Source organism: Parasteatoda tepidariorum, chromosome 2 (genome assembly GCF_043381705.1).
Source record: "Parasteatoda tepidariorum isolate YZ-2023 chromosome 2, CAS_Ptep_4.0, whole genome shotgun sequence".
NCBI classification, from domain to species: domain Eukaryota; kingdom Metazoa; phylum Arthropoda; class Arachnida; order Araneae; family Theridiidae; genus Parasteatoda; species Parasteatoda tepidariorum.
Window position 1 is genome coordinate 85656797 of NC_092205.1, and position 13587 is coordinate 85670383.

The 13587-nt window shown below is 28.2% G+C and overlaps 1 protein-coding gene across 4 annotated transcripts in view; it reads left to right on the forward strand.

The window, feature by feature from the left end:
* LOC107444360 (pro-neuregulin-2, membrane-bound isoform) overlaps positions 1 to 13587 on the forward strand; it is an 82805-nt gene that overhangs the window by 51141 nt on the left and 18077 nt on the right. For all 4 annotated transcript variants that reach the window (XR_011636202.1, XR_006225824.2, XM_043047982.2 and 1 more), the window contains exon 2: positions 10487 to 10649. Coding sequence is in view for 2 of the 4 variants with exons in the window: in XM_043047982.2 (XP_042903916.1) it covers positions 10487 to 10649 (163 nt within the window). In the remaining 2 variants the exon portion in view is untranslated. The remainder of the gene's footprint in view (positions 1 to 10486; positions 10650 to 13587) is intronic.

Here is a 13587-nt window from a genome sequence, read left to right on the forward strand (position 1 = left end):
ATAATATTATATTTTATAATAATATAATATAATATAATATAATATAATATAATATAATATAATATAATATAATTTATTGTAAAAGCTATTTAAGTTGAATTATTTCTTAATTGTATTATTACTTTAAATATATGAACTTCATAAATATAAATAAATAAATTATGTAACAATTTCAGTGATTATTAAAGTTTTTGTTCCCAAAATTGCCATGTATTCGTCTTGCCAAAATTTTGTTTTTATCCGTTTATGCGATTTTTATATAATGAATACGTTTAAAATTTTTAGTGTTTTGATTGTTATTTCTTTACGTACAGATGGTTTGAGTCTTATTTTCGTCACAATGGTTAAAAGATATTGTTTTTTATCTTTCTTTAAGCAAAACATAAAGAGTACATAAAGTCCTAATTTTATGGTTATAAAGTGCGTAAACTTTAACAAACCTTTGTATTGTAACACTGTAACAATATGTTTATAGTTCTATAAACTTTATTCTGTAGTTCTATGCATCCAATTCCATTTTAAATTTAAAATTTTCGCATTGTATAATTTTTAAACTCTCGAAACATAGAATTAAAATTTTACTTATTTATTTTTAGCAGTAAATGCATTTTTCATTATTTGATGTGACTTTTTGTAATGCAAAAAATGTGGTATATATAAATTTTTATGGACATTATAATAACCACACGAAGTTTTTTTTCAAAAGAAAATTGATATTTTATAAATCATGTTTAATATCTTCAAATATACTGCTCCTCTAAAATATTTTAGAATTTTTAATAATTGAAGAGGTAAAAATGTATGCGCAGCATTAAACTCTTAAGTGTTCATTTAATTCATTAGGCGAACATGGTAGGTATATTTAGACAATTATATTCAACAAATCATCTTAAAAAGTTAAGTAGCTTGACTGCAAAACGTCTTTTTCTTTTTAAAAGAATAAATAAATGATTGAAGGCCGAAACACTTAATAACTAGTATGTTTGCTATCCTGTACAACTAACGAATTTCACCCAATTGCTTTGTATAGATGAGAGTGATAAAAGGTTTCACCGCAAATGCGTCGTGTATAGTGGAGAAGTTTGCATAAAAATGCGCTCGGCAGCTTTGTAGTTGATGCGTTTAGTAATGGAAGTATTTTTCGTGAAGGGTTCTTTATCATCATTTTTTACATACAGTGTGCATAAAAATAAAAATGGAACATCTAAATAAATTTCAATCAATTGGTCGCTTTTTCACATGATGGTTTGGAGAGAAATTGCAAATTAATTTGTACACGCGATATTTAAACTTACAAAAATAGCCGCAAAAATAAACTTTCTCTAAATAAACATATATTTTTCAACAGATTGAGAAGTCTAAAGAATTCTAATTGAGTTTTGACTCTTTAAATATAGTCCAGTTTGGAAAAAAGAAGGTTGAAAGTTGAGCCTGTTGATATTAATTCAACTTTTTGCGCATTTCTCCATGCCTATGATTCTATTTAAGGGAATTAAAAGTTTTGTACACAATTATAAAACTCATTTATCCGAAAATAATTCCTGACAAGAAATTATATTATTTAAATATTTATTACTTTTATTATTTAATTTAGAAATGATCGAAATTTTTGCATTATTTTAAATAAGGTAATTTTAAATGACAAAATCTAAAATTTGAACTAACGCATCGAAATTGATCTAAGAAAAAGTAACTTTGAAGTTTATATTTAAGAACTTTTTCGGTCTATTTTGAGTTTTGCCATTTTGCATAATAGATATAAAATGAAGTAAGAAAATTTTTATACCTTACAATAAAAATAAAAAAATTCAACCATTATTAAATTAAAACATCTGAAAAATAATAAATTATTTTAAGAAATAATGTTTGGTAACTTAAAATGTAGTCTGCACTAATCAATTAGCATACTCCTCGAACCATGAGAATGTTTTTTGAATGTAAAAATCCATTTATTAAATCAAAAGTTTTTCAAGCCTTCCGTTTTTTTTTTACGTTGCGCACTGTACAAGGAATAAACTTTATTTGTTTATTTTTTTTCTAGAAAGTTACTCAAAAATGAATTTTAACCTCATGTCGAACCTTAATGTTATCACTTTTTACGTATTTCACTATATTCTCGTATACTAATTGCACCAATTAAAATTAGCTTAACTCATTTATTCAAAGGTAATTTAATGCATTTTTAATAACTATTTATTGTTTTTTAATGATTATAATATTTTTGAATAGTTGTTTTCCGGGAATTCTACCAAATTACCTATGCTATTTTTTTTTTAATTTCAAATGCTCGCCCAAAGTTTCAATGTTTTTTGGATAAAAAGAAGCAAACATTTATGCCTTGCAAACCAAAACTTTTAATTTTTTTAAAGTATATGTTTCCTAATTAATGCAATAATTAATATGTGTTTGTTAATTAGTAGTTTGTAGTAGCACTAATACTACTCATGTAGTTTGTTAATTAATATTTGTTAAATAATCTTTGTTAATTAATATTTTTTATTCATGCAGAGACCTTTTAGCAAACATCGAATTAATTAATAATAATAAAGGCAATTTATAATGAATTTGAAGACTGAAATATATTTGAGGAGCATCAATTAAATATATAATTTAATTGAAAATATATTTGAGGAGCAAATTGTTGCGAAAATAATAATTAGTTATCATGTTTCAGAAAAGCTATTTTTGCAGAATTCGAAGTAGGCAACATGAAAATGGTTCAAAAAAAAAATCCGCACCTTTCCATTTTTATTTACCTGTTTCTCGGTGCTTCATTTTTTTAATTTTTTTTTTTTTTTTTTTTTTTTTTTTTTTTTTTTTTTTGCATTTACGTACTAATTCTACGGCTATACCATAAAAAGTTTTTAAGATATAGTCACATTTTATGCATATATATATTTATAAAATGTAATTTTTTAAAATATAAATTAATTAAGAATCTCTGCAATGTTTATTATTTATTAGCTCTCATTCAGTGAAAGGTATACATTAAATAGGTTTTACCATTTTATTACATTTGAATGGGTTGTGAGGCGTTAAGAGAAAGTAGAGTCAAAAATAATATTTTTAACAGTTTAATATTGATCAAAGCAATATTGAATGCCAAAACTCGTTAAATAAATGGAAAAAAATTTGTAAGTTTCTAACTTTTTTCTTATGTTTTTATTTTTTTACTTTTAAGAAAATATCTATATTAGTTCTTTCACACCTGCTCTATACTATGGTTCTCGTCCTTCAATAAGAATTTTGTAAGGCGCTTACTAGATGGCGCCAAACGTTTGGCGCCAGACTGGCTCTGTTTAGAAAAGAGGGCTATTGGAGTTAAATAAAGTCTGCTTCCAACTTTTGCTTCGCATTTGATAGAATAGATGGGATTTTTTTTTTACTCCTCTTGCTTTTCCCCTCTTTCATCTCGAGGTTTCCTTAATCTGGGAAGTTAAAAAGTGTGTTTGGTATATTTAACTACCCGACATCAGGTGAGAACTGTTCCTGCTTGTTTTTAGCAGCAATGAAATGAAAGATATTTTCTCTCGAAAATGTATTTTTCAGTTAAGTTTTTGTGGAAATATTTTTGAGAATGCAGGGACAATTATAGATATTTAGAAAATAAAAGGCAATAATTTATTTCAATATGAAAATTTTAGTAAAAAAATAAATTATCTAACTATTTTATCACGCTGAGATAGCAGGTACTTGAGGCAATAAAGAGATAAGATGCATAATTTTTAGTATAAAATATGAATTCTTTTAGTGCATATAAAGGTGCGCAAAATAGGAAAAGGATGCCAACATTTAGCCTTAGCTTCTTCCATTCTAACTACTAATAATAATTAAAAGTAACGAGAACCGATTGACTCATAAGTTTCAGTTTAATATATAAGAGTAAAAAATGATATTCGCTTAATTTTTTTTTTACTTTAAAATAAATATTTTTTATTAAAATTAAACCAAATAATTGAACTCTTTCAATCGTTATTTTATACCACTAACTTAAAGAGTAAATAAATCAAACACATGCAGATAAATAAGCTATTTAAGCACACAAAAATCTCGAAAAAATTCTTTGTTCATTTATTGAGTAAATTAGTTCCTCAATAATGTACGCATACATTTTAATCTATGACAAAATTACTAAAGCAAAACTAGATCTTTAATTAGTATTAAAGATCTGTATTTGATTTACTTTTCTGATGCATGATGTAATTATCAATTAAATAAAACAAATCACGAAAATTACTTTATTTATGCATTAATATATTCATTTATCTAAAACCAACAATGCTTTTATCTAAACAAACGAATTTCGTAACAAGAAAATCTTCCTCAAAATTTCAAGCAAATTAGATGAAAAAAAGAAATTCAATAACGCAAAAATCGTAAGTTTGCGTTAAGAAACCTTAGATTTAAAGTCTCTTAAATTATCGGTTTCTAAGTTTGGTTATTTGGCAATGAAGATAACTTTCGGGAGCTTTACTGCAGCTCCAAGGTATTTTAAGTTGCAACATTTTATTTATTTTATTTTGCAAGGTTAAACGCACGTGATCTTTTCATGTACATTTTCATAGTTCCTATAAAACCTCTGGATATTTAGGAATTTGAATTGTTTCTTAAGGTTTAATTTTAAAACTTTATGTAGTAATCTCACACTCCCTATAGCATCTTCATAACAAAAAAAAATACACTGACGGCTACTATCATATTTTATTGTTTCAACAATAGCACATAATCATAGAAACTTTATCAATCATTATAAACACACAATTATTTGTTTTTCTCCTAAATGCATGCTACGTCTTACAAAGTCAGATTCTTTATTTTCAAAACCTTAAAATCGGGGAACTCTCCGAATGTTCTCTTTAAGTTCCGGCAAAACAAACATCATTCACGTGTTTGTTTACAAAGCGTGTTTGTTTATTATATACACCGGAAATTATAAAATCGTAACTCTTTTTAAATGATAAGTCTCTTACAATGCTTAAGGTGCTGCAATCTAGAATCGTTAAAAAAATAATTAAGATTAAAAGGAATGCTTCTTGCGGTTCATATATCTGCAAAATATTTAGCAGATAACTTGTTAACTTTTTGTAATCATTAAAATTCGTCACAAGAAAAACTGGTATTTTCACTAACTGTTAGTTGCGGATTTATTCAGAATATATCAAGAGTATACTAGCAAAGGTGAAAAAGTCAATAATTGCCCTAGAAACAATTTCACCGTGGCTCAATATGGGTCTTATAAAAACGTGCACCGAGGGACCGATATTGGGATGTCTAGATTTTCTAATATTGGTCTTAGAATGGCCTATATAGGACCTACATTGGCCAATATAGAACCTACATTGGCTAAGGAAGGGATATAAAATATAGGGTGAATCCGACGATTCTATTTTGAACCGATCTTGGTTGCAAAGTGACTGTTAAATATCGGGTGAATTAGAAATTCTATATAGAGCCAATATCGGAAAAATAACGGCTCTTTGAACAATTATTGAGCCAAGATTCATGAATATTAGCCCAATGAGGGCCCAAGCTATTTTGCTGCAAGGGTGGTGATAGTGTGATAATGTACTTAAGTCATTTAAATGTGAGTTAATGTACTTAAGTCATTTAATTGCAAAATCGATGTAATAAATGAGAGTTAATGTTCGTAAGTCATTTAATTGCTTGTTTCTTTTGGGGGAAAAAATTAAGTCAACATGCATATATTTTGACATTACTCCCATGTTATTATGTATATTGACGAGGTAAACATTAATTTGACGAAGGTAACCATTAATTAAACGACTTAGGTAAATGTGAGTTAATGTACTTAAGTCATTTAACTGCAAAATTGATTTAATAAATGTGAGTTAACGTACTTAAGTCATTTAATTGCTTGTTACTTTTCGGGAAGAAAAAAATCAAGTCAACATGCATAGATTTTGACAGTACACCCATGTTATAATGTATATTGACGAGGTAAACATTAATTTAACGAAGGTAACCATTAATTAAATGACTTAGGTAAATGTGAGTTAATGTACTTAAGTCATTTAATTGCAAAATTGATTTAATAAATGTGAGTTAATGTAATTAAGTCATTCAATTGCTTGTTACTTTTCGAGAAGAAAAAAATTAAGTCAACATACATAGATTTTGACATTACACCCAAGTTATTATGTATATTGACGAGGTAAACATTAATTTAACGAGGGTAACTGTTAATTAAACGACTTTGGTACGTTATCTCCCTTTTGTTATTTATTGACTTATTCACTTTTGCAGGATACCTTTGATTTACATTTATGAGAAACTTCACAATACCTGAATGGGGTTTTAACCTGATAGGGAAAATAAAATATTTCTATGAAATCAACAACAAAAGAATTAATGGTTTTACTAATTGTGTTGGCGAAGTGAGATGTCAGTAAACCGATCATGTCAGTGAAATGATCGGTGAGCAATATAAATGCTGGTAACGTGGGTTATTCTTTTCCTCGAAAAGAAGTTTTCAAGTAAATACTGATTCTTCTGTAAGTAAATATGAGTTTTGCGTCCCCGATATATCCTAATAATATTTTTATTTATTTATGTATTTTTTATTTCCTGCATAAGTTCCTTGCCTTGTATATAATTCCGTCTTATTGAATTAATTTTAGTAGATAATAAGGTTTAAGTTTGGTACAATATTGAAGGTCTTTTGCTTTCGTACCACTAAATCAACATACAATCGAAACATACGAATCCTTTTAATTCTTTTAATACAATGTACCAAAAGAAACTTTAGCCAAAAACATATTTAAAACTTTCAAACCGTGCCAAATGAGAGCAGTTGATACATTTGTTAAAGTTTTATTTTAATTTTGATTGATAAAGAAAAATAACATCATTTAATGTAATTACTTAAAAGTATTTGGCAGTAATTTGGCATTTTTTTGAGATGGAAGTTCATCAACGTTCGCTGAGTCAAAAAGAATGAGTAGTAAAATAAATTATGACTCAGTACAGCTAAAAACAAAATTCAACCTTTAGACGTGCAGTAAATGTAAACCGTAACGAATAACGATGAATGTTTAAAAAGATAAAATTCTGTTACTTATCAAAAAAGGGTGCCAAGATTCTGAAAATTAAGTGGCTTGTTAATATGCCAAACGGTGTCAACGCTTCGAAGCTTTTTATTAAAATGTGTATCTAGTTCTATTCGGAAAACATTAGAGTAGAAATTATTTTATGAGGCGTTACTTTAAACATTAAATTTTTAAAAAAAATAGCTAGTTTCAACTATTTAATAATAATACCTGCATTTAAGCCAAAATTTAGTTTATTCTGATTTCTTTTTTTTTCAAAGCAGAATGTTTCGGATATCAATTATTATAGAGGCATGAGCTGTGAGCACCCGGTTGACCTTTGGAAAACCCAGCTTAAAATTTATTTAAAATTTACGACTATCATTGATGAAGTCCGTAGCAGTGTAGTTTTGAACCCAACCTAGAGGAAAAGGGAACTTCTGGATCAAGTATTAAATCAAACCAGCTTTTGAATAAGACTTTTGATAGAACTAACCCGCCTTTGCGTTGCACGAACTGGAAAACCACGAAAACTCCCACAGTCAGCTAGATATCGAGGAGATTCTAACCCATGATCCGTTTACCACAGACGATACTTTACGTCAATACTGTAAACGGTGGATTCGAATCTGGGTCACCTCATTGGGAGGCGAGAGCTCTATATCCTGAACCAGTGGGATCAATTTTCACAGATAACGCCAGCAGGTTCAAAAACTTCAGGCAGAAAAGTTTCTAATATTTTCTAATAGATGGTTTTTTTAAAATTCATCGCACTCAGCCCATATGTATTCCGGTTAATTACAAAAAGTGCGAAAAATTATGCTATCAACCTGATTTTGCTTAGGTTTATATTACAATTAACCTTGCTGGTTTATTTCATATGACTTAAAATAAGTTAGGCGTAATTAATAAACAGATAATATATTCTCGAATTATCCTAAAGGCACTTTTTAATGAGCCTAAAAATCTCACAAAAAAGAAAACTTTGTAATATAAATTTCGTCAGTAAACACTGGAAATTGTTCCAATTCGACTGGCGCATTGCAAACTGATGTCGGCTGTTAAATCTAATATGTTTTCCAATTAGACTACGACATGACGACATGTACGTATATGGGATGTAAACACGGGTTATAATATGCATATTTGATATGCAAGAGCCGTGATGACTCAGGGGATAGAGCGCTCGCCTTCCAATGAGGTGAACCGGGTTCGAATTCAAGCCTACTTAAACTTTCTTCATATCAATCAGTATTGTTTTCAGTGACCAGCTCCTGTAATTTCATGTAATAATAGTCCTGTAAATCTATATTATCCAGCGAGACACTATCTTTTTGTCTTTATTATTCTAAACGAGATATGCACTGATAATACCTCCTATGTAAAGTTTCTTGTGCTGAACAAACGCTTTCCCTATGTCCTGTGGGAAATCACCGGACAGGTTAAAATTTCTGACCAAGTGTGTTAATCCTCTCCTTAGCCACTTACGTAGTATGAGGTGTTTTTTTTTTTCCTTCTGATTCTGAGGTTGTGCAGCTGCAAAAATTTTTAATGGGGAGAATACACTTCTACTATGACGGTTTTGCTCTTTTCTAGAAAATCAAATTAAACAACAGCAACCCATAAAACACCCAATGGCATAAATGTTTCGGTTACCACATAGTTTTGTTTTTCTTCCTTTTTAAATTTAAAGTGTATCCTACCATTAACACCTTAAAAAAATCTAATAATTGAAACTTTATTTTATTTATTTTTGGTGTGTTTTACCATATAAAGGTCAATTTCGCAGCTATTTGATTTTTTTCCTTCCCTTTTTTTTAAATTTCGGGGAATATTCGGCAAAAAAATGTCGTTTTCATATCATCACAATGTGCGCGAAAATTTTTTAAATTAAAAAAAACTATTATACTATGTATAAAAAAATAACTATTATACTAGTAATTATTGTGCTTAAAAATGAAATAAAAATTTTTAAGTAATATAACAACTAATTTTAGCTGCTTCATTAGCATTAAATCAATCAATTAAACAAAAATTGCTTAAACGAAAAAGTTACATACATATGAAAAAGAATTTACTGTATCTTTAAAAGACTATCATAAGAAAGGAGCATAAAAAATTCGAGGTTTAGCGATGAAAATTTTTAAATTACGAGTTTATGATCTAAGTCGCAACCTAAAAAGTACAAAAAATCAAAACGTCAAAAATACGTTTAAGTAAAGACTTATACACGTCTCACATAAGTAATGTTCTATTTTACTACAACTCGGGATATAATTATTGCAGCTACAAAATTTCGCAACCAATCGTAAGATAAGATTTAAAAGTTTTATGCAAGCAAGTAATCTCCTTTTTCAAAAATTTATTGAAATTCGTCCTTCTATAGTACTAGAGCACCGTAATTTAAGTTTATTTTAATAACTCTTTATGATCGTATGTTTATATACTTTTAACAGTCTACTTTTTTTATCGTCTTAGTCGTCTGCTCAAAACTACCACAACAAAGAATCATATTTAGCTTATGGTAACGTGTGTATCACTGTTGACTTGACTTCAGTCGATTAGCTTTGAATTTACGTCAAATTCAAATTAATATTTTTCAAGTCGTGTTTAATTGTAATAGTTTTTTTCCCTCACCATTACAGCATTACCTAATAACATATTATGTTCATTAAATAAAAATTAATACAGCTATAAACTTCATGCAACCTCAAAGAGGACATAATCCCCATAAATGTATCTGGAGATTATGTCCTCTCCTCTTTATCCTGTATTACTCATACCTGGAGTAACTTACAATTCAGACTTTCAAAAATTGAAAGGATTTGTCGGAAGAAAACTTTTTTTTAAAAAAATGCATTAGTTTACTTACGAGTTTAAAATTTTTTTTTTCATTTCTTGTTATGCCTCATCCTTAAAAACTTTTGGAATCGCTGCAGGTTATGGGGGGGGGGGAATCAGTTATGGAATTGCTATGGACCATGGCCAAAGTCTGCATTTTAGTCTAGGGATTCTTTTTGGCTGTAAAACTGGTGCATCAGCTCCAATATTGCGCAACTTTTTGTTTCTCTCTCCTTCGCCTCATCTATCATATGACTACCAAAAATGTTTGGAGGAAAAAAATAGTGTCATTTAACTCTGGCTTTTATTAGTCACGAGGAAGAATGTAATTCTGGAAGTCTCAAGAGTGTGAATTACATAAGTGGCGAAATACGTAAGCCAACTGAATTTTGCTGCTGGTTATTTTAAGTGTTTCACATACCTTACAGGCAATGTATATAATCTGAAAAAAGATTAAGCCACTATAAAAATAATGAAAAGTTCATTTATTTTTGGCATTAAAGACGGAAAAATTCTTTTTATACAGTTTTAAATAAACATAAAATTAAAATTGGGAAGATGCATTGATGTTTCTTTGATTGTTATTCTTCTTATTCCAGCTAAAGCTCCCAGTATATCTGGTCTCCAAAATGTACGAGAACAAGAAGGGACTAAAATCCAACTACATTGTCATCTCGAAGGCAATCCTATACCGTGGGTTGAATGGTATAAGAATGGAGTCGAAATTGAAAGAAGAGGTCGAATACGGGTCAAAACAAAAAGGTGAGTGGCTTATTTTAGTAAAATACTTAGTGACTGTTAAAAATAAAGAAATGTAAACAACATCTTCATTATTTTGAAACAAATGTTTTACTGTTCATCAGTACTGTATAAAAATACATATAAATTTTTTTTATTTCCCTCACATTAGATTAAAACGAAAATTTTCATCTAGAACGATTTTTCATTCTTTTTCTTAAATAATTCGAAAAAAAGCGAAGTTGAAAATTTTAAATAATAAATTTTAAAAAATCCTCCAAATGGAAATTTCTTAAAAAGAAAAAAGCGTGTTTACAAGTTAACAAAAAAAACTAATTTTGAAAAATCTAGTTAACAATAATTATATATTTTCTAACCTAGCACCGTTGTTAGGTTAGAAAAGGAAACCTTTTACAGAAAAAAACGTATTTTAGAACGGTAGTTCCCCTTTTTTACGGGCATGGAACTCTACATGATCGAACTTCTTTTGGCGATTACAAAAAAATATTTATCAGCAGCTGCAAATATGCTAACAAAAATGGATAAAAAAAAAGAGACTGCGAGTTATTTCGTGAATATTTTATGTAAAAAATTAAATATTTTAAATTATGTCTTTGTTCTTGACGATGCTGAAAATAAATAAAATAAATTGAATTATAATTTTCAAAAGAGAACTGTTATAAACGTTGAGAATCAGAGAAACGTAATTCTTTATTAGTGATTTTGGTAATTTTATTTTGAATTGAAAAGTAGGATGGGAAATATTTACGGAATTTTTTTATATGTATATTCTTTTAATAATTTATATTTATGGAAAAATAATTTTTAAAATTTTGCTACTTCCATTTTTGTTGGCAGAAACTAATTATTTCTTACAAACAACCGAAGTCTTAAATATATAAATATAATTATTACTGATTTCCTAACTCTTGGAACCCTTGTGATCCTTCTATGGAACTCTAGGGTTCCGTGGAGCGTCTTTTGGGAACCGCTGTCTTTGAGAGTCCATTAAAGTTGTTCTTCTTAGGAAGCAGCAAATAATATATTTGAAAGGCTTAAGGCTTTTTTCGAAGGCTCTATCGTCATCTGAAGCAATGCTTTTTCTAATCACCTGACTCACGATTCAATGTATGCAAAATCAAATGATTTTTATTATTGGTTTTGAGCAATTCAGCTTGCGATAATAATCTTTGTAGATATTTCATTTCAGCGCTAAGATATGTAGATCTTTAAATGGGAGAAAAGATTTGTATTTCGTAAAAAAAAAAAAACTGTAATTACGTATTTGAAAATAAACGTTTATAACTCTTGAAACATTGAACAAAAATAGTGAACTTTACATCCTTCAAAGCAATCCTGCAATTTACACAAATTTATCTTCTCTTTAATTGCCTAGAAATCCACAAAACTCTCACAGAAAAAAAATATTTATTCTATCTACTATTACTTTAAATATTAATAGAATCCGAAAGTATTTCCAAAATCATTTTTTTTTAACTTGATTCTAAATTCAAAATGTTTTCCGAAAAAAACTAACAAGAGTGTTTATTATTGAAGCATTCCAGATTAAATAACAAGATTAAATTAAACGTCACCGGAGCGACTACTTGGATTTGTGCCTAGCAATAAATTGCTGTCAATGAAAAAAAAAAAATTTTGTATTTTCATATTTTTGCTAAATGAGATACGCTCTACTTCTTACTATGAAAATAAATATGTGTCACATCGGAAAAAATAAATGAATGAAAAAAAAATTTTTTCCTTGGTTTTCACGGAAATGTTTATTTTTCTTGTCAGAATTTGAAACTGGAAATATTTATTTGTATACGATGTTAAATTTTCACTAATCCTTGGCACAAGCAAAATTCTGCTTTTGTTTCAACGTTTGTTTGCGTATTTACTTTTTTAAATATACATTTTATATAATGTCTAATATCTAATACCGTTTTCTTTTTACACACGATTTTGAATTATTTTACTTTTAGAAATCGAACAAAGCATCGGATAAACTAAACGAGCACTCAATTTTATTGTCTCAATAAACATCAAAACTACGCCGAGAACTTCGTTCATTCCTGGCGAAACACTACTGGCCGTACCATGAGAGTTTGCTTACCATCAAAAACAAAAATTCTTATTTTAATGATCTAACTGTTGTACTAATTTTTTCAAATATTTAGATATCATAACGAATAACAATAACAATTTGAAAATATTAAAATTTTAATATTGTTACTCTTTAACTTCATATCATATTTATCGCAATTGGTGTAATGTGATGTCTGTCGAATTATATCATCTCCATTTTTCTATCTACGTCATAAAGACGTACCAATATGACATCAAAACGCGTGTAGGCTTTTGATAAATTTCGCTATTTGATATTTTAAATGTCGTTTTTTTCGTCAATTTCAATTTTATTACAATAAAGATTAGTCTCTTTATGCAGTAAAGATTAGCTGGCATGAAATTAGAAAAAAATTGCGGCAAACGCTTAGTGGATTTAAAGGTGTATAAAGTTTTATTGCAATTATAAATTCAAATTTGGAAGAAAAATAAACATGTTTACTTTTTTGTCTTTAAAATTGACAGATTATGTGAATTTCAGGTACGTATAGTTAGTATATTGTAGCAAAGGATTTAAAGATTCAGGAGTTTCAGTAAATTTGACTTTCTGCCAAATAATTTTTTTGTTTCAAATGAAGTTTAATAAAAACTTTTCAGCATTATGGCCTAAATTAGTTGGGTAACAGTTTATTTATTATAGATCCATTCTTTATTAACATGACACTTGCTTTTACATAATAACATTTTTTGTCTGTACTACTTATAATATTAATCACCTTTACCATTTAGTTAACTTTTTCACCTCTTACGGAAATTATCATTGTTTCGAATACCGATATATTTCGTTCTTTTTTTAACCAGAAGTTTTTTTTAAAGAAATGTCTTTACCATACAA